Genomic DNA, 22,110 nt, shown 5'->3' with positions numbered 1-22,110 from the left:
AAAAGTGGAAAAGTAGTGTTTTTCAAGAGCTTCAGGGAGAGCATAGTTTATTTAAGAAATTCTCCTTTTAAAAGCATTTGTCTTGATAATTACTGAATTATGCACTAGATGAAAAAAGAGAATTTGTGACCCTTATTTATTTTCAGGTTGGCAATTGAAAAGATTTTTTTCCCCCTTATTTTTCCCTATTTCTCCTCCTGGCTGATCTATTTGGATAAGTTTTTCAGCTCCAAACACTTGATAAATGAATGCTTTTGGACATCTGGTCTATGGGTACAGTAGCATAAAGGTTAGACCTGGTTACCTAAGTCCCTTAGTTGCAGATTTTGTCATCTTAGTCCTCACCTCACTTCTGCACAGTTATCTTTTTGTTTCTTCAGGAGACCCTGAATTCCGTGGTTCAGCTGTGTTAGCATGGTAATGACACATTTTAAGGATTGGATTTTATAATATTGATTCTGATGTATGCCCCAGTGTTTCCAAAACAAACATACATAGTGCTTAGTATATGTTTGACATACCCATTGAAGTGTGTTTCAGATGTTCTAAATATTGGCACAGAGTGGGTGCTTTGTGGGTTCTGTTACATTTAATTATAAATTTTATGGTAATTATCATTTTGTTTTCCTTTAAAGACAAATAATATTTAAAATGTATATTTTTAAATTTCAGATAGAAAATGCTGCTGAAGAACCTAGAGTCTTGTGTATAATACAAGATACAACTAATTCAAAGACAGTGAATGAACGGATCACTTTAAATTTACCAGCATCTACTCCAGTCAGGAAGCTCTTTGAAGATGTAGCCAACAAAGTAGGCTACATAAATGGAACCTTTGATTTGGTGTGGGGAAATGGAATCAATACTGCTGATATGGTAAAACCCCAGGTTTAAAGCATCTTCTATTAAGCTGCTAGTAATGTTATTATAACCATTAGTATTATTGTTGTTACTAATGATTATGTTAAATCCTAGCCATTACGGTGTCTTTAATATCATAACAACTATAGTAAGAACCTGTGTGTGTCTCTAACTGGATCCCTATTTCCTTTGCTTCCATTCTGGATTCATCATTTGTTGTCTGAAAGTTTGCATAATGTCACATCAGTTTTTCATTTATGAAAGGTGACTATCATAATATTGTGTCTAGTCAATGGAATGATGGTTTGTTTTATGTTTTTCAATGAAAAAAGTATATAAATCACACATTTTATGGTCTGGTTTTTGAAATAAAAAGAGAAATGGGCATAAAAAGAAAGGAGTGAATGATACACACCCTAATGTTAACAAAAATTATCTCTAGGTGACTTTTATTTCTTTTTATTTGTGTCTAGGTGTATTTCTGGGTAACATTTTGATTTTTATATGTTTCTTTTTCTATGTATGAATATGTATATATGGATGGAATATAATATGGATAGCTTTTGACTTTAACTCTCAAGCTCAAAAGTTTTTAATGACTGCAGGTATCTCACATATCAGATGATAAGTTTACTCATTTTAGTCTTCTGATTGCTCTGTTAACTGTTTCCTTAGTCATGTATCCTCCTTCATTTGCTGCATTTATTTCTTTCATAATGTAGCATTTCCTCAGATGTTCAGTAATTCTTACTTTCTACTCATCTTTGTATTTGAGAATCTCTGTTAACTTCTCTGTGGATGCTGATTAAATATACTGTGTTGAATTCCTGGTTTTTGTGAGAAAGAGGTGGGACATGCTGCTGGGTATGGTGTGTTTATAATTTGTCCTAGAATCACCTAGTTTCTCCTTGTGAGGTTGAGGGTGATCAGTACCAAACCAGACAGCACGCTCTGCCTCACTGGCCACAGAAGCCGTTCTTTCCTCTGGGAGGAAACAGATACTGCTGTCTGCTGCTTAGCCCAAGGTAAAAAGGAAGAGAAGCCGAACTTACTAGAATGCCTGTTCCCACGGGAACAGGGCTCTCTCTGTGGCTCCCAGATCTACCTCTTGACCTTAGCCTGGAGTTCCCTGTTACTTTTACCTCCACAACAGTCTTTTCCTAGGAATGCTGGGCTGTATTTTCTTCTAGTTTTGTTTGTCTATAGAGCTCATCCTCCTTCTTTCTGTTTAATTTCTCAATTTCTGCCTTGCTAAAGGCATTCTTTGTTTTCCTGAATTGTTGCCAGATTTTTCTTTAAAAAGCTTATTAGACATTTCATAGAATTTGAAGGTGCATTATTAGATATATGTTTTAGGTCACCATTTGGTCCAATCCTATATTAATGTTTAATATGAAAATAAACAATTGCAACTACTAAAATAAAATCCAAGGAACCTTTAATAGACATCTTTCCTTGGCCCTCTTTTATAAAGGAACTAATCTCATTCATAAGGGCTCCACCTCAGCGATTTTGGACAGACACCAGCATTCAGAACATGGCAGGGGCATTGATCAGTTTTGCATGATAGTGGTAAAGGAGACTGTTGAGTTGGACCTCATCTGTACTATTAAGTAGTTGCTTTTATTCTGTCTCTTATCTTAGTCCACTTTTACCCCATATACTACTGCAAGAATGTTCTTCAGTCACCTTAAATCATAGCACTTGTGTTACCTAGTTCTAGTTCAGAAACCTTCAATCATTTCTTAGTACCTACTGCTAAAAAAAATCACATTCCTTGGTTAACATTTACAAAAAGCTGTAATTGGTCCTTTAAATCTTTGTAATCTTAACTCCCTGGTATTGGACTAAATGTAACAGCAGCATTCCATTTTCCATTTTCATGTTTTTGTTTATATTGCCCCTTTCTATCCCGTGCCATTACTATTCTAAGTTCTCCAAGAAAATGCCTCTCATGGCAAATAAAATGGCACACAGCTATCCTTGGTATGTGGAGGGCATAGTTACTTTGTCTCCATAAGAGAATCAAAGATGTTTGATGTTCCCTGACTTGCCTTTAAAATCTTATTTTGCTTTCTATTCATAATACATGCAGTATGTGGATTTTTTTTAAATACAGAACTATTTTAAAGTAGTTAACTTTTCTCTCAATATTGATCAATAATATTGGTAGTCCCAACAAGGTAGGGAAAGATAAACAGCTTTTAATGTTAAGATTTGTGCCATTCCCTGGCATATCACCATGTAATTTTTAGTGTTGCTGCTTTTTCAGTGTAAAGGATAGTTTTAAATTGTCATATGTCTTCACACATCCTGTTTATCTTTCACCTTTAAGAAGGCTTACTTAATGTTTCCCCATGCCACTTTAAAAGCAATTTCTTCCTCTTTGAAGTTCATTGACCTTCTTGTTTGGCCATGAGACTTAACATAGTCTTCTTTTATTATAGTCATTATTCATTTGTGTCTTCTGATTTGGTAGACTGTATTTTGATGGCAGGAATCTCATAATATTAATTTTATGTCCTCCATAGACAGTCTTCTTGGAAATTCTTCTACAATAACTTTTAAGTATTCTATGCAGGGATTATCCATTTCTCTTTCTTCAGTATGGTTTCATTGCTGCATTTTTATTTGCCTACTATATATCACTACACATGCTTGTTTTTACCTGCTTGCTACTTGAGCACGCCTCTGAAAATCAAACCTGTTTAGCTGCCAACAATGTCGAATTCACAGTCATATTTATTGAAATAAAATCTTGAATTCCAGCTCTGTCATCTGATCTTGTATGGCTTGCCAGAGAATTTAAGGGGAAATACCTTCTCTCCTTCCATGTGGCTCCTCATAGCCTCTGATTTTCTGTGTCCTTTTTTTGCATGGATTTCAGAATATGAGGTAAACTTGAGATAGATCTAAAAGTTTGTTATTTACTCAACACTTAATTTGAGCGCTTATTTTATTCTTAATACAAAGTATAACTGGAAAACACAGTGAATGTTTGAATTTTAAATGAATTGTTACAGTAAAAGACATATTGCTATTAATCTGGGCCAGGGATGTAGCTCAGTGGTTCTGTGCTTACCTGGCAAGCACAGGGTCCCAAGTTCAATTCCCAGTACCGGAAAAAGAAAATCTCTTTCAAGAAAATCTCTTTCAAGACTCCTCCTTGGTTCAGACACACTTTATCCCATTGTTTTTGTCACTTTCTGAAGCAGTTCTGAGAGTCCTCCTGCTAGGTGGATTAATGGCAGTGTATCTCTTACTATAATATATTTTTTAATTTAAACATCCATCATATATTTTGATTACTCTTTGTATTGTTCTTATCTCTGTACAGATAAAACTTTATTTAGTCTTAACTACTTTCTGAGGTAGTTGCTGTGAGGAATCTGAGTCATGGGAAAGTGAATACCTTACAAATTTACATAGATAATAAATAGTAGAATCTCTTAAAGTTGATTTTTTAAATCTCTAATAACTGTACTTTTATATAATGTTAATTTCCTGACGAAAGTATTTCCATAATACGAGTCTTTTTAAGGAGACATCATCTCTGTCATAATGTAACAAAATGTTTTAAAACAGAACAAGAAGATGCTCATACTCCCTCGTTTTTCTCAACAGTGGTTGGGAGTGTGGGTAAGTAGTCAGTAGGGTGCAGAGTTCCACTTCTCATGCACCAATCAGAGTGTACATGTCAGAATAACAGCCTCATAAAGGAGTTAAAGACTGAGTTTTAGACATTTAATTTTCCAAGGAGTGATCACTTCCATCCCTCCTAGGATCCTTTGAATCCTGGTAGTAGACTTGAAATTGGTATCATTTTCTAGCATAGGCTTTTCCTTAAGGGCTTTTTCTGAAGGTTATATTGCATTAGTTATATTATGTAATTATTTTGATTTGGTAGTTAAGTATATTGCTTATCTGAGAATTCTACCGTATTCATATATCAAAACATTTTATAATTTTTCTATAAAATTATCTTTAGTTAATTTTCATGAAGATTATTAAATATTATCTTGCATGCATTTTAGGCAACAGGTAACTGCAATGTTTATAGATTCTTTTTTTGTGTAGTACTTAATGCTATCTCCTAACCTCTGCTGTGTCACGCTTTGGTTTTGTGGATGTTGGGGAATGTGAGCCTCTGTCAGTGTAGGTGTCCTGTGACTGGGTTTAGCTGTCCCAGTTCAGGCATAGATGAGTTCTTTCTAAACCTAGATAAACAGAAATTTCCCAGAATCATTACTGAAAAAAATGCTATTTAATTGTAGATATTCCCATTTACATATTTTTTGATATTATAATTCATGTTTCTCATAATCTGAGACACTATGTTTTATGCTCATAGGCTCCACTGGATCATACCAGTGACAAGACTCTTCTTGATGCTAATTTTGAGCCAGGAAAGAAGAACTTTCTGCATTTGACAGATAAAGATGGTGAACAGCCACAAATACTGCTGGTGAGCTATTTAGAAAACGTTATATTCAAAATTTTTGTGTACTTTTACCTACTATTTGGAAATGTAACTTTCCAAACGAAGAGAGAGATCTTCTGTAATTTATGTAATAAATTATTATTTTTTCACTTTATGTTGGTTTGGCTAAAGTGTATATGATAACATGAATTCAGTGGACATCCGTAGCACCATTATCTATGTGTATAGTCTGTGGCCACATTGAAGTTAATATGGGCTGCTGTCTCTATGGCTGCTGTCATACCAGAGGTGGAAGTAGGTCTAAGATTGGTTAAAACATCACAGACTCCTGTGTTTCAATAGCCTTTCCCTTGGTTAAGTATGTATTCACTTGGTTGCTGTAAATTGTAAGTTTTGTCAGGTTTTTTTGGTATTCAGTGGAAGACCATTTATACTTCCACTCTCCCACCCTGCCCAGCTCCTTTTGGAATAGCTAGTGTGTGAGTTAAGGGCTTTCTTTCTGTCCTTTCAATATTTACCTCAATTCACATTTATTTTAATAGGCTTTCCTTTCAAATCTAGTATCCTAAGAGTATCAATTCCTGTAACTCCAAGTTTGAGGGACATTTTCCCAGAGAGTTATGACTTTTGAAAGGGTTAACATCTGTGAGTTAAAAAACTACTCTTTCAAAATACTTTTTGTTCTCAAACTTAAAGCTGTGGCCAGGTGTGTAATCCTAGATACTCAAAGGCTGAGGCAAGAAGATCACAAGGTTGAAAACAGCCTGAACAATTTAGTGAGAACCTGTCTTAAAATGAAGTTAATGGCTGGGGATTTAGCTCAGTGGTTCTGCTTCCTGTCTTGCAAGCGCAAGGACCTGAGTTCGATCCCCTGTACCAAAAAAAAAAAAAAATGAAGTTAAAAGGGAAGGGGTTGTAGCTCAGCACTCCCAGGTTCAATTCTTAGTACCACAAAAGAAAGCAAATTTAAAACTATGGAGGGCTGGGGGATTTAGCTCACTGGTTATGCCACCTGCCTCGCAAGCACAAGGTCCGGGGTTGGATCTCTGGTACCAAACAAACAAAAGCTATGGAAAGTAAATCTTATCTGATGGTTACAAATACATGGCATAGGAATACATTGAATACATTATAGGTTATGCATCTTAGAAGATTAAGAAAACTTGGTCTGATTTACCTTTCTGTTTTATAGACTGAGGAAATTAAAGTTCAGAGAGTTTATGAACTTTGCTCAGGGCAAATTGTTCTATTTGGTACTTTTCATTTAGAAGTCTGTTGTGAATAAAAATGCATTTTTGGACAGTGGACAGTAATTAAACACTATTTCTACCGAAGCAATGCCAGAATATGCTTTCTGACTTCCTTAATGTTGTCATAAGATTTTGCTTAGTGACATTCAAATATAAATTCACTATGAATTTGGCAAACTCTGGATTCACAATTTGGGGATTTATGTTTTAAAATGCATACTAACTATTCTTCAGCTCTGTCTTAATTGTTTGTGCTGTTTTTATGTCCCTTAGTCTTCTCAGCATCTTCCAAATAGATAGGAAGTTTCTTATTAGAGACCATGTGTAACTCTGACTCATTCAGCAGTTACTGAGTAAGTATTCCCTACCTGCCAGGTCTAACTTGCAGTGAGGGTTTGAAAATGAATGTTAGACATTGAGGTGCCCACAGTGGTACTTTATTTATTAGGTCAAAAAAAATTCTCCTTTTCTTGTGTAAACAGAATATTTGAGAAAGAAGGGACATCAGTACCTTTCCAAAGCATTTTATATCAAACATCTTTCAAACCTTTCTACAGGAAATAATAGAGGTATATATTCCTTTGAATGCCTTGGTGGTAAGAGTACGAGTAATGCCACATCATTTTTTCATTGCCTCAGCAATTAGCATGGTTTTTTTCATTGTTTTAGTATATTTCCTATTCAATAAATACTGATTTTTGTGCATTGTAGGAGGATTCCAGTAATGTGGATGACAGTGTTCATGACAGGTTTATCGGTCCACTTCCAAGAGAAGGTTCTGTGGGCTCCACCAGTGATTATGTCAGCCAAAGTTACTCCTATTCATCTATTTTGAATAAGTCAGAAACTGGTAAGATTTATTGATGGTGTATTTTCATAAAATCATGAGGCATGATTGGGTGGGTACTCTCCTTGATCAAGAGTAATCTTAGCAATTTCTAACCTTGTCCTCCCATTTTGGTTAAGAAAACTGAGGCCAGAGTAAGATTACTGTCTAGCAGCAGAAAGTTACAAGAGTGTAGTTTCTCTTTCCCTTGACCCATTGTTCTCCTTACTATATTGTAACTGCCTCTATTTAGTATTAACCTTAAAGATACTGGATATTCTATTTTTAAGGAAGACTTTTTGATAATTTCCTATTTCAACTCTAATCTTAAATTTTTGAAGTCAACTTTAGAAAGTCTTTATTACCTCATTTAGGATTAGAACAGGCTGTGAAGAATATATCCATTTTGAAGTAGACAGACTGTGTATTGGGTTTGTTGTATCTTTTAATCTATTATGTTTGAAATGAATTGTGTTATTTTTTAATTTTTTTATGTTGATGGAAATAGAAACAGGTTTAGAGAAGCCTTTATATAGCCAATTCTATAGAGTTACATTGTTAGTTTTGTTCTAACATGATCCATAATCTTCCATTTACTATATTTTTTAATTAGAGCGTAGAATAATTTCCTCATGGCTAATCATATTGGAGAGTTGTAAATAAAAATAGAAGCTGGCCATATTAGTATTTAGAATAATTTATATCAATAGAACCTTTTGCTGCATACCACAAAGAATAAAAGAGAATGCACAGGGGTTGTGCTTCAAAAATTATTTTGTTAGTCACTATTGAATTTGCATTTTCTTAGGAAAATACTATAAATCTTGGCACCATTTATGAAATGTTTTCATTGGAAAATGCTCTTATGCTTTCAGCTCAGTGCTGTAGGAACACATTTCTCAGAAATGAAAAGGGCTTAAGGACTTAAATTCTTTCCTGTCTTGTCTACCACCTCCCTCTGGTAGTCAGCTGCTGTTGATAGATGATGGGTGGGAGGATGAATTTCGAGGAGTAAATAGTGGATGAAGGCTGGTGTGGGTTCACAAGGAATTAGAAACTAAATTTATGACACTTGTCTTTGGCCAGTTTCTTTGACAGTCTTTTTACTTTTATCTATTCCAAGAGTTGGCCTGTTTCAATTCTCCTTCATTACTTGTTGGTTCATGTAGGATTTCTCTCAGCATGTGGCTTCTGTGGGAAGGCATATGTTCTCACATTCTTCTTCCTTTCTGGCTTTTACTAAGAATATTGATTCACAGCTATTTAAGATACAGAATCCACTTGACAATAGCTGTCATTTAAAGTTTAATTTAGATGATATATAATGACAGATTTTTATTAATTCACTAGTACTTTTATTAGTCTCACTAAAACCTTCATCTTTGAAAAAAAGCACATTTTATGTGAGATACTTCATTCTGCTTAAATATGGTATTAAGTCAAGTACAAAGGATCATAGATTTCTATATGATTTTTTATTGCTAATAAAAATAAAGAGTGATGAAAAAAAATTGCTCTTACTCCCACCTCTAACCTCCCCCTTGATCCCCTCACTCTTTTGGACCATAGAAGAGGAGCAAGGTCACAAATAAGTGGTGCACGATTGGTCATTAGTAACACAAAGGGCAACAGCAGTATTCATTTACCTTTTAAAGTTCCAAATAGATTGGTAGTCTCTGACTGTTGAGGAAATGGAAGAAGATGGAAAAGGGAAATCCCAGGCAGGCTCAGCTTAGAAGGTACAGAACACACGGATCTTCTGGCCTTACTGGTGAGGTATGGGGGAAGAGTCTGTTTATGTGAACTAAGAATGGAATAATGCTTTTCATTATTAATAATTAGGCCAGATTTCATACAGATTTGTGTGACTTGTAAGTCATTAACAGCTCCCTCCTTTACATCTGTGCGAGGCAGTAGTAGAGCAAGAAAGAAATCAGATTTGACTCCTGATCTTATAGTCTGATACAGGAAGAAATAAGTAGGTAATTACAAAACAGTGAGATAAAGGTTCTAATATATATGAATTAAGGAGAGGGATGCATGAGAAACTGAGGTGGGGGTGATTAGGCATTGAAGAAGTTTATAATTATGTAATAGTGTAAACTACATAAACACATATACACATCTTAAAGATGAAAGGTATTAAAAAATCAAAGCTTGCGTCTTAGAATAAAATGAGGTAGCTATTTGTCTCTTCTTGGAATCATATCAGTGCATATGGTGTGGGTCTGTATCACTGTTTGCATAGCAACCCAACCTATAGAATTTCATACTTGAAGGGCTTGAGAGGAAGTCACTTTGCATTACTTGGTCTCAGCTTTTGTGAGTTTTCATGTAATAACTTTTCTCATATGAGATGTGATCTAAAAGTAATATAAATGTTTAAATTTTTAAAGTCAAAAATTTACAGCTAAAAACACATTTCTGTTAATCTCCCTCAAAGTACTCTTTCTCACTTCAAACACACTTATCCCATCATTGTTGCTGCTTTCTCAGGCAGTTCTGGAAGTTGTCTTTAGTGAGTGTCTTTAGTTATCCTATCTTGCGTGCTGCTTTAGTATTCTGAAACAGTTCAAAATGTTTATCTTTCGTGGTCATTTTTTGACTTTGAGGAAGAGCCAGAAGTCACAAGGTGCCAGATCGGGCAAATAAGGTGGATGAAGACATACTGTAATGTTTTTTTGAGTCTGCCTTTCCACAGGATGGCACTTGGCAGCATTCATTATGTGTTTGATCACACCTTGTAAAGACACTCGTGAAATTGGACCCTCAGAACTGCTGCAGAAGGTGGCAAGAATGATGGGATAAATGTATTCAAAATGAGGAGGAGGTATTTTTGAGAGGGATTAATGTCAGTGTGTCTTTTACTATAATAAATTTTTTTATTTTTGCATTCACTGTATATTTGGATCACTCCTCATATGTTATTAATTCTTGGTAGAAATTGCTGTATAGGGCTGATGACAAGGATGATTGGTTGGTTACATTCAGTCTTCCTGTGTTGGGAATATATGCCACTTAAAGTGAGTATGTTTATACTTTTCTATTTAAATCCACAACTGTTAGATTTGTAGAAGTGTACTTCTATGGTAATAAAACATACTATATTAAACACATTACTTTAAAAATTTTGTTAAATGGCAAGTAATAGCCATGTATATCTCTGGACATATTTATAACAAGATATTGTGACGTTTTCTGAGAAACAAGGTTCATATGGTTTACATTTGGAAAAAAGATCTTTCTTAGGTGCTACTGAAGGGAAAGGAAATTTGCAAGAATAAACTTAACCTCTGAATCTCAATTATGTATTAAATTCATGTAGTTTTCTTTTTCATATCCAAATGCTAATCTATGTATATTTGTATTTTCTCTTTAAAGGTTATGTGGGATTAGTAAACCAGGCAATGACTTGCTATTTGAATAGCCTTTTGCAAACACTTTTTATGACTCCTGAATTTAGGAATGCATTATATAAGTAAGTATTTAAAAAATATTCTATAACTAATATTGATTTAACTTGCAGACTTTGTTTTTAATTAAAATATAAAGTGTTTTGTTTATGTGTATGTATGTTTCTAAAAGACTGTTTACATTAGGTACTTTAAAATGTTCTAGGGAGGAAGTCCTTATTTAAATAAACTCTAAAATCAGCCACTTATTTTAGTAGTATTCTACTATAATATATTTGGTACATCTTTGCCTTACATATTTTAAGACATACACATTTTAATATTTTAAAGTAGGAGTAAGCTGATATTTCCTTTTTGTATTATTTTGAAATTATGTAAATATAGATTTAAGCTCTTTTTGAAAGTTAATATTACTGGTTGTATTGTTCAACATTGTATATCTATTATTTTCACCTGTAAGCTTGTGATTTGAATTTACTTATAAAAGTTGACATGTTTTTCATTCAATAAATATTTGTTGCCCGTAGTGTTTATATGCTAGGTACTTGGTAGAGAGGGTGGTAGATATAAGATCTTTGCAGTTGAGTAATAAATATATAGATCTTTCCACAATAGCAGTATGTATATGTAGTCTACCAAAAAAATGTATACACATTTCAGGAAAAGAAAAGCTTATATAAATATTTTAATGCTAAATTTATTGAGACATCATGGAATTAATACATGTTACCTTTGGCCTCCACAATTATAAGAGGTGGGGCCAGGGATTTAGCTCAGTGGTGCCGCCGCCTGCCTCGCAAGCACAAGGTCCTGAGTTCGATCCCCAGTACCAAAAAAAAAAAATTACAAGAGGTGCTCAAAGTGGTGGCCATTAGCTTCCAGACATTTATTAGTGTGACAAACTGCTACATTTTTTAGTATGGTAACCTTGGTCATTGAGATTGCTGCACATGCATTTTCAATTTCTTCTCTAGCTGTCTGCAATGTAATGAGTTTTCTGCTATATATATCTTCTAGGGTCCTCCAAATGAGGGTGATACCATCTGTTGAAATAAAACCTATTTTTCTTTTCCTGAAGTGTATACATTTTTTTTGGTGCTGTGTGTGTGTGAAGTAGTTTAAATAAACCTTCAAGGACTGCCAAATGCCGTGATACTTTAGAGAATAGGGAAATTGATGAAACTTGGAAAAGTGGCTCTGTGTAGAAAATAGATATGTCAGGAAGCCAGGTTAAGTACTTGAAGCCAGGTTAAGTACTTGCTCAAGGCCACACTGCTAGGTTGTCCAGGTTGAGAAGAAAGGGGACATTATAGACAGGAAGACTTTCAAAAGCCAAAGTGAGTACCATAAGTGTTACCTGAATGTTGTATCATGATTCTTCCTAGGACTTCATTTACTTCACTGAATTCTCACAGTGACCACATGAATTACATGCTGTTATTATTCCCATTTTACAAAGGAAGTAACTGAAAGCACAAAAGGGTTAAATACTTTGTCCCAGGCCACACTTCTAGAAGTGACACCCAATCGATGTTAGAATCCACTACTCTGTTTTTCCTGAACTATAGCTGATCCCAATAAGTAGTAGTGTGGTGCAGGGACCTGCAGGAGATCAGCATAACCAGTTTTGTCAGAGTACTGCAAAGTGGTGTTAATAGAGTGGAGCCTGCCCTCAAAACTAGGAAGACTGAGTAGTCCAGGATGATGTGCCTGCTCTGACAAATATTCCATAGGAATAGGGAATTCCAGGAGCTTTCTTAACTATGAATTCTAATACCCTGAAAAGTAGTCTGTGAATTTATAGCACTGTGGGGAATATTAAGAGCATAGCCAGGGTTAATCATTCACCATACAAGTATTGGGACTTACTGTATGTTAAGTATTCTGTTTGACAGAGGTTACAGTAGTATCTTAGTTACTTTTCTTGTTACTGAGACAAAATCCCTGATACCCAAAGTTAAAGGAGGAAAGGCTTATTTAGCTCACAGTTTGTAAAGGTTTCAGTCCATAATTGGCTGGTTCCAAGGCAGGGTGGCATCGAAGAGGAGAAACAGCTCATGGGAGGCAGAAGATAGCAAAGCAACAGGGGTAGACCATAGTTCTTTCTGTCCTTGTATCTTATCCAGGCTACTTAGGGTGAGTAGCACTCACACCCTTAATCCTAGTGCCCTTGATCCTAGCATTGCACCATGAATCAATCCCAGCATCACATATTCTAGATCCAGCCACCTCTAAAAAGCCCCACCCATGATTGCATGAGGCTTTAGGGGAACATCTGGACACAAGTCATAAAAAGTGGTAAATAAGATAAAGTCCTTTCTTCAAAGTTTCCTTAGGTAAACCTATACAAATAAGTTCATTTTATACAGTCATGTATATTGTCTTAGTGACTTTCTCATTGCTGGGGCAAAATACCTGACACCCCCAGCCTGTAGGAGGAGAGGTTTATTTTGGCTTATATTGCAGTAGTTTCAGTCCTGCATGGTCAGCTCGCTCCAAGGCAGGACAGCGTGGCATGGGCATAGCAGAGGAGGGTTGCTCGTGACATGGTGGACAGGAAGCAGAGAGTAAAGGAAGGAGTCAGGAAGGGAAATATAACCTGGGTCCTGCCCACAGTGACCTGCATCTTCAGAACAGTTCTCACCTCCCAATAGTGAATCAGCTACCTGTAATCCAGTCACCTTCCAAAAGCCCAGCCTATGATCATATGAAGCTCTTGGGGGACATTTAGATAAAAACTGTAACATTCCACTCCTAGATCTCCAAAGACTTATGGGCATCCATTTGTGCAAAATGCATTTAGTCTAAGAGTTGCCAGAGTCCTAACAGTTTCAGCATTGCTAAAATGTCCAAGTTCAAAGTCTCCTCTGAGATTTAAGGCAAGCTCTTAAAGCTCCTGTTAAAAAAAAAAAAATTAAATACTGCTGACATATAAACACTCTCATTCCAAAAGGGAGAAAATTCTAAAAGGGAGAAATACAGCATTGCCAATGGTTGTAGCCTCTACGGCCCGTCTCTGGCTGACTTTGCTCACTCCATGCAGCTTTCCATGTTCTTGGCTTCCCCAACTTTCTGGGTCTCCACTGCGTTTTTGGGTTCACTCTCATGGCTTCATGCACTACTTTTTCAGGAGCACACTATCTGGCCTCCTAGGCCTTCTGAAATTTGAGTAGAAGCCTTCCTGATCCCACAATTCTTGCATTCTGCATGCCTATATAACTACCACCGTGTGGATGATGCCATGGTTTGCCACCAAATCAAGCAGTAGCCAGGCTCCCTTGTATTATGGTAATAGAGATCTCCAAGAGCCTGAAGGACTGAGCACTGAATAAATCCTAGGAAACAAATTCCCTAGGAGGCCATTCTGGAGCGTGGTGTCCCGGGGCTGTCTTTTTAAAGCAATGTTTTTGACTTTTGCAATTTTGAGCCTGTGAATTTTGAGCCTTTGCTGGTCTTTAACATTCCCGTAAGCCTCTTCAGACCAGGTCCCACCTGCTAACAGCAAGTCAGCTGTGATGCTGCTGTAATTCAGTCACCATCAAAGCTCCACCTATGTGTGTATGAGACTCTTGGGGAACATTTAGATATAAACCATAACATGTACCCAAGAAGAAGATAAAGTAGAGTAATGTGGATGGAGTAACTGTCAAGAGGTCACAGGAATTGAGATGGGCCCCAACTTTAGGTAGGCAGTCGAGATGAGAACATTAAAGATCCTGGGAAGAGCACTCAAGGCATGTGAGCCTGAAGTGTAAAGGGCTTTGAGGAGCCAAAGAAATCCTTTTCGAGAGAACTCAGGGAGTGAGGAGTTGGGGTGAGATGCAATGTCAAAAAGGAAGGCCACATGGTTTGAAGACTGAGAGAACATTGTGAAGTTTATAGCAAGTAGCAAAACAAAGCTTGGGAGCACTGATGATGTTTCTTAATATACCTCACTGACTGAGTACCTTGCTGGACTACATGGGGTAGCACTAGCACGAAGGAATGGGATTTGCTTGTTTGTTTGGCTGTATGCTGCCCAGCAAGATCCACTTTGCTTAGGAGGCTTGTAAGTGATGAGGTAAATACATTGTTTTAGGAAAGTTTACATAGTGCAATGTGCAAGATTGATTTGAAAGATAGGGTCCCTTGCAGGAATCTGTCATTACACCAGACATGGATGCATGAGTGTCAAAATGGTGATGCCGGCAGTGATTATACAATAATCACTCAAAACTGCTATGACTCCATGACAAATTTCATTTAGTTAAAGGAGAGGGAGGTATCAAATTTGGTGCCCAAGCTTCTAACTTTAGGTATCTGAATTAATAGTAAGTACTGGCAAGATATAAAACCTTTAAGGAATTTGTACCAAGAATAAGAGACAGGCAAGAATTGCATTTTATAATACAGTGATTCTCCACTAGTGAATCTCCCTTGCAAGAAAAGTGAGCATTTTCTGCTTTAACATCATTATTCCCCCAGAGCTATTGAGAGAATTTTTAATGTCAATTTTAAATATTTTCCTTTGAGGATAGCTGGAATAAACGAGAGCAGGGGACTGAGTATAGAAGAGAAGGTTAAGGCAGGTGTGTAGAAATGTGTGCATGATGCCTTGAGAAGAAAAAATGAATTGTAGTTCATTGACATCAGTGAGACACAGGGCACTCCAGTGTGTTAAAAAGGGGTCAAGTGGGCCGGGGATGTAGCTCAGTGGTTTTGCCGCCTGCTGTACAAGCGGAAGGACCTGAGTTTGATCCCTGTACCAAAAAAAAGGGGGGGGGGTCAGGATCACAGAGCCGTGACTTTTAAGTTCTATGGTAAGAAAAATATTGAACACTTTCATGGAGGGCTGTACTCAGAACTAAAAAAGGTTGTAAACTGAAGCAGAGAAAAATTAATGTGCAAGCCTTTTTTTTGAAACTGAAAAGTGAGGAAGTTGAAGGTATTAATCATGTTGTTAATTTAAGATGAAGAATACCAGCAATATTGTTCTTAGTATCTTGTTTTCAGTGTTTTATTTTATTGAATATAGAATCATTTTAAGAGCTTTTATCGATACGTTAACCAACATTCAACGTTAGTCCCCCGGTCTTTTTTTTTTTTTCTGTTAAATTCTTTTATTGGTACATTGTAGGTATACAACACAATTACATTTCTCATTGGGAATTGTACCTTTATATAATGCATCTTGGTTCTTATTTTTTCCCCATTCAGAGCCCTCCCTTCATGCCCTCCACCCTTCCCTATTTACAAAGACGTTATTTCCATTTTTTCCATTTCTCATCATTTTTTCCTTTCTCTTCTTTCCTTTCCCCTGCCCCTCCCACTACCCCTACCCCTTTGGACCTTTTCTTCCTATTTTATATCGATTATTCATTCTAATCATTGGTACATTTTAGGTATACAATATAATGACATTCATCATTGGAAATTTGCACCTTTACATAGTCTCTCTTGGTTCTTATTTTTCACCCTTGCCCAGCCCTCCCTTCAACCCCTCCATTCCTCCCTATTTACAAAGATTTTGTTCCTGTTTTTCCATTTTCTCATATTAATTCCATTTTCTTTCCTTTCCACTACTCCTCCCACTTACTTCCCCTTTGCCCCTTTTCTTCCTATTTCACATGGCCTATTATACATTTAGTCCTTATTTACACTTTCAGTTTCTCACACCAGAGAACCTATTCGGTATTTACACATGTGTGTCCTATTGATTTCACTTAAGAGTATTGCCTCAATGTGCATCCACTTAGCTATAAATGTCTCTAATTTCTCATTTTTAATGGCGGAGTAGTACTCCATTTTATAAAAAAACCACATTTTCTTTATCCAGTCTCCAGTTGATGGCCATTTGGGTTGTTTCCAAGTTTTAGCAATTACAAACTGCGCTGCTATAAACATGGGTGCACATATATCACTGTGGTATGATTCTTTTAATTCTTTGGGGAAGATCCCCAGCAGTGGAATAGCAGGGTCAAATGGGATTTCCAGTCCTAGTTCTTTGAGGTATCTCCATACTGATTTCCACAGTGCTTGCACCAGTCTACACTCCCACCAGCAGTGGAACAGGGTTCCTCTTTCCCCACAGCCCTGCCAGCATTGCTTATTGGTTGATTTCATGATAGCAGCCATTCTTTCTGGAGTGAAGTGGAATCTCAGCGTTGTTTTCATTTGCATCTCTCCAATGACCAGTGATGTTGAACATTTTTTCATGTATTTATTTACTATTTCTACTTCTTTGTCTGAGAAATGTCTGTTCATTTCAGATGCCCATTTCCAGATTGGGTCTTTAAATTTGGGAGGTCTGATCTTTTTAAGTTCTTTATAGATTCGAGATAGTAGAGCTTTGTCTGAGGAAGAACAGGTGAAGATTTGTTCCCACATTGTGGGTTGTCTCTTCACACTGCTGGTGGTTTCTCTTGCTGTGCAGAAGATTTTTAATAAGAAGAGATCCCTCTTGTTGATTGTTTGTGCTAGTTCACGGGCAACTGAGATTTTGTTCATAAAATCTTTTCCTACACCGATGTCTTCAAGGGTTCTACCTAACCTCTGTTCCAACTGGTTCAGAGTTTCTATTTTAATATTTAGATCTTTAATCCATTTTGATTTTAGTTTAGTGCATGGTGAGAGATATAGGTCTAGTTTTAATCTTTGGCAAGTTGAAGCCCAATTTTTCCAGCACCATTTATTAAAGAGGCTATCTTTCCTCCAGTGAGGGTGTTTGGCTCCTTTGTCAAAGATGAGATGGCTGAGTGTGTCTGGTGTTGTTTCTGCATCTTCTAATCTGTTCCACTGGTCCTCAGGTCTGTTTCTTTGCCAGTACCATGCTGTTTTTATCACAGTAGCTTTGTAGTATAGTTGCAGGTTGGGGATTGTGATACCCCCTGGCATGTCTCTGTTACCTTGAATTGCTTTTGCTATTCTGGGTCTCTTCTTGCTCCAAATGAATTTTTGGATTGTTTTCTCGAGGTCTATCAAGTATGCTGCTGGGATCTCAATTGGAATTGCATTAAATCTATATAGCAGTTTTGGAAGTATGGCCATTTTCACTATATCAATCCTTCCTACCCAGGAGCAGGGGATGTCTGTCCATATTCTGATATCATCTTCAATCTCTCTTTTCAGAGTGCCATAGTTTTCAGAGAAGAGGTCTTTGATTTCTTTCCTTAGGATGATTCCTAGGTATTTCAGTTTTTTGGATGCTATTGTGAAAGGAATTATTTGCCCTATTTCTCTCTCAGTGAGTCTGTCATTGGTGTAGAGGAAAGCTATTGATTTTTGTGTGTTGACCTTGTAACCAGCTACTTGATCGAATTTGGTTATTAAGTCTAGAAGACTTTTGGTGGAGTTCTTGGAGTCTTCTGTATAGAGTATCATGTCATCTGCAAATAATGACAGTTTGACTTCTTCATTACCTATCTTTATTCCTTTTATTTCTTTCTCTTGTCTAATTGCTGTGGCTAATGTTTCCAGAACTATATTGAACGAGAGTGGTGATAGTGGACATCCTTATCTTGTTCCTGATTTTAGTGAGAAGGATTTCAGTTTTTGACCATTTAGGATGATATTGGCTGTTGGTTTTTCATAGATGGCTTCTATCAGTTTGAGGTAGAGACCATCTATTCCAATTTTTTGTAGGGTTTTTATCATAAATGCATGTTGGATTTTGTCAAATGCTTTTTCTGCGTCTATGGAGATAATCATATGGTTTTTGTCCTTGGCTCTATTGATATAGTGTATTACATTGATTGATTTTCGTATATTGAACCATCCCTGCATCCCTAGGATGAATCCCACTTTATCAGGTTGTATGATCTTCTTAATGATCTTCTGCATTCTGTTTGCCAGTATCTTATTAAAGATTTTTGCATCTATGTTCATTAGTGAGATTGGCCTATAGTTCTCTTTTTCAGTTGGGTCTTTCTCTGCTTTGAGGATCAAGGTGATGCTTGCTTCCAGGAATGAATTTGAGAGTATTGCTTCCCTTTCAATTTCATTGAAGAGTTTAAACAGTAGTGGCAGCAGTTCCTCTCTAAATGTCTTGTAGAATTCAGCAGTGAAGCCATCAGGGCCCGGGCTTTTCTTAGTTGATAAGTTTTTAATTACATTTTCAATTTCATTGGTGGATATTGGGTTGTTCAGAATGTTTAGGTCTTCTTCGTTCAACTTTGGTAATTCATATGTATCTAGGAATGTGTCCATTTCTTCTGTGTTGTACATCTTATTGGCGTATAGGTTCTGGAAGTAGGTATTGATGATCCTCTGGATTTCTGCCGGGTATGTTGTCATTTCACCCTTTTCAATCCTAATGGCATGGATTTGGGCCTTTCCTTTCCTTTTTCTGACAAGGTTGCCTAAAGGTTTGTCAATTTTGTTGATTCTTTCGAAGAACCAACTCTTGGCTTCATTGATTTTTTTGTATCATTCTCTTAGTCTCCATTGCATTGATTTCTCCTCTGATCTTTATAATTTCCTCCCTTGTATGAGCTTTGGGGTTGTCCTGCTCTTCTTTTTCTAGAAGCTTGAGGTTCAGCATCAGGTTGTTTAATTGGTCTCATTCTGTTTTCCTAATATGTGTATTCACTGCTATGAATTTCCCTCGTAAGACTGCTTTCATTGTGTCCCATAGATTCCGATATGTTGTATTGTCATTGTCATTTAATTGAAGGAACTGTCTGATTTCTTCTTTAATTTCCTCTGTGATCCATTGGTTATTCAGAAGTGTGTTGTTCAATTTCCATGTGTTTATGAAATTTTTTGAGTTTCTTTTGCTATGGATCTCCAATTTCATCGCACTATGGTTTGATAATATACAGGGGATAACTTCAATTCCTTTGCATTTACTTAAACATGTTCTATGTGTGAGTATGTGGTCTATTTTGGAGAATGACCCATGTGCAGCTGAGAAGAATGTGTATTCTGATTTTGTGGGGTGGAAGACTCTGTAAACATTTGTTACGGTCATTTGTTCAAGAGTTCAATTGAGTTCTAGTATTTCATTCCTTATTTTTAGTCTAGTTGATCTATCTATTTGTGCCAGTGGGGTGTTGAGGTCCCCCACTACAATTGTATTAGTGCATATATGACTTTTCATGTCCATTAGTATTTGTTTTATATAGTTGGGCACACTAGTGTTTGGTGCATAGATATTTATGATTGTCATCTCTTCCTCTTGGATTCTTCCCTTTACAAGGATGTAGTGTCCTTCTTCGTCTCTCTTAATCAGTGTTGGTTTGAAATCTACTTGATCTGCCAAGAGGATGGCTACTCCTGCTTTTTTTCGGGTTCCTGTCGCATGCAGTATTGTTTTCCACCCTTTAACTTTCAGTATATGAGTTTCCTTTTGAATTAAGTGTGTTTCTTGTATGCAGCATATTGTTGGATTTTGCTTCTTGACCCATTCTGCCAGTCTATTTCTTTTGATTGGTGAATTGAGACCATTAACGTTGATGGTTATAACTGAAACGTATTGACTTGTCATTGCCATGACTTTTTCTTTTTGTTGTGTTCTCCCCCTTTCCATTTAATTTCTTGTCATGCCAGATGGGTTCATTCTGCTTTGCTTCCTGGGGTTGTGATCCTCAATGTCTGTTCCTAGGATATTGTGTAAAATTCTTTGGAGTGCTGGTTTGGTATTCACAAAGTTCCTAAGGTGCTCTTTGTCATGAAAGTATCTTATTTCTCCATCCATTTTGAAAGATAGTTTTGCAGGGTACATCAATCTGGGTTGGAGGCCGTTTTCTTTTAGGGCTTGGAGTATGTCACTCCAACCTCTTCTTGCCTTGATGGTTTGTGTTGAGAAGTCTGCTGTGATTCTGATGGGCTTTCCTTTGTATGTGATTTGTTTCTTTCTCTGACAGCTTGGAGAACTTTGTTCTTCTGTTGTGTTTCTGGAATCTTAACAATTATATGCCTATGTGTAGATTTTTTTTGATCAAGGCTGTTTGGAGTCCTATATGCCTCACTTATCTGTATGTCAAGCTCTTTTCCCCTGCTTGGGAAGTTTTCTGCCATTATTTCTGTGAAGAGATTTTTTTTTATGTCATCTGTACTCTCTCCTGTTTCTTCATTGAGCCCAGTCAGTCTTATGTTATTCTTCTTTGCATCATCTAGCAGCTGCTGGATTGATTTCTCATGTTCCCTTATAATTTTGCAACAATTTTTCTTTTCCTGGTCACTAATTGCAGTCTTATCTTCTGTATCTGAAATTCTGTCCTCACATCCTCACATTGGCTCATTCTGCTGTGTAGACTTCCAATGGAGTTTTTCATGTCCTGGAAATCTATTTGCATCTGTTTTATGGATTCCATTTGTTTCCTATTTTGGGATTCCATCATGTTCCTGAGCTCCTCTCTAGCTTTATTAATCATGTCTTGCACTAGGGGCACAATTTCTCCTGTTATCTGAGAAATTATTTCTGATTTCATTTTTTCCAGATCCCCTTTTGTTGCCAGTTCAGTGGGTCCAGGTGGTTGAGTATAAGAGTGTTCCATCTCATTTCCCTTTGGGGTTGCTGTAGGTGATCTGGAAGTCTGGTTTTGAGACTTATTTACGTGTTTTCTCATTTCCACTGGGGTGGGGGCCTGTTAGCGCCTGCACGGATTACCTCCTCTGAGCTGGGTGAGGTGGGACGGGCCGGGAGCAGCGGTAGGGATGGTGACCCAAAAGCCCTGTCCTGTGGGCTGGGAGCAGCCGGAGGGATGGTGGCCGGGAAACCCCTTCCTCTGGACCAGGAACAGTGGGATGGTGGCTCAGAAGCCCCTCCCTCTGGGCCGGGAGCGGTGGGAGGGATGGTGGCCCAGAAGCCCCTTCCTCTGGGCCAGGAGCAGCAGGACAGAAGGTGACCCAAAAGCCCTTTCGTCTGGTCTGGGAGCAGCGGGAGGGATGGTGTCCGGGAAGCCCCTTCTCTGGACCAGGAGCAGTGGGACGACGGCTCAGAAGCCCCTACCTCTGGGCCGGGAACAGTGGGACTCAGTACCTTGGTCTGGTGGTCTGGTGTCCTCTGCGTCTTTGTACTGTGGAATCAGGTGGCTGCCTTTCTGCAGCGGGGTGATTCGGTGTCTTCCGCGTGACTCAGGACCTCGGTAGGGTGTGCGCAGACCTGCCTGTCTGCAGCAAGGTGATTCGGCGTCTTCTGCAGGACTCAGGACCTCGGTAGGGCGTGCACAGACCTGCCTGTCTGCAGCGGGCTGATTCGCCCTGTTCTGTGCGACTCAGGTCCTCGGTAGGGCCCGGGCAGACCTGCTTGCCTGCAGCGGGGTGATTAGGCGTCTTCCGCGCGACCCAGGACCTCGGTAGGGCGTGCACAGACTTGCCTGTCTGCAGTGGGCTGATTCC

At 37.6% G+C, this 22,110-nt stretch overlaps 1 protein-coding gene across 3 annotated transcripts in view; it reads left to right on the top strand.

Annotated features, from left to right (window-relative positions):
* Positions 1-22,110, top strand: part of Usp47 (ubiquitin specific peptidase 47) — a 122,545-nt gene that overhangs the window by 39,211 nt on the left and 61,224 nt on the right. For all 3 annotated transcript variants that reach the window (XM_004851428.4, XM_021263801.2, XM_087211667.1), the window contains 4 exons: positions 673-876; positions 5,213-5,326; positions 7,264-7,402; positions 10,760-10,856. In XM_004851428.4, the coding sequence (XP_004851485.1) occupies positions 673-876; positions 5,213-5,326; positions 7,264-7,402; positions 10,760-10,856 (554 nt within the window). The remainder of the gene's footprint in view (positions 1-672; positions 877-5,212; positions 5,327-7,263; positions 7,403-10,759; positions 10,857-22,110) is intronic.

This window comes from Heterocephalus glaber, unplaced genomic scaffold (assembly GCF_053883595.1).
Source record: "Heterocephalus glaber isolate CG9 unplaced genomic scaffold, H.glaber_assembly_v1.0 deba00001428, whole genome shotgun sequence".
Lineage (NCBI taxonomy): Eukaryota > Metazoa > Chordata > Mammalia > Rodentia > Bathyergidae > Heterocephalus > Heterocephalus glaber.
This window is presented reverse-complemented; position numbering and strand designations above follow the sequence as displayed.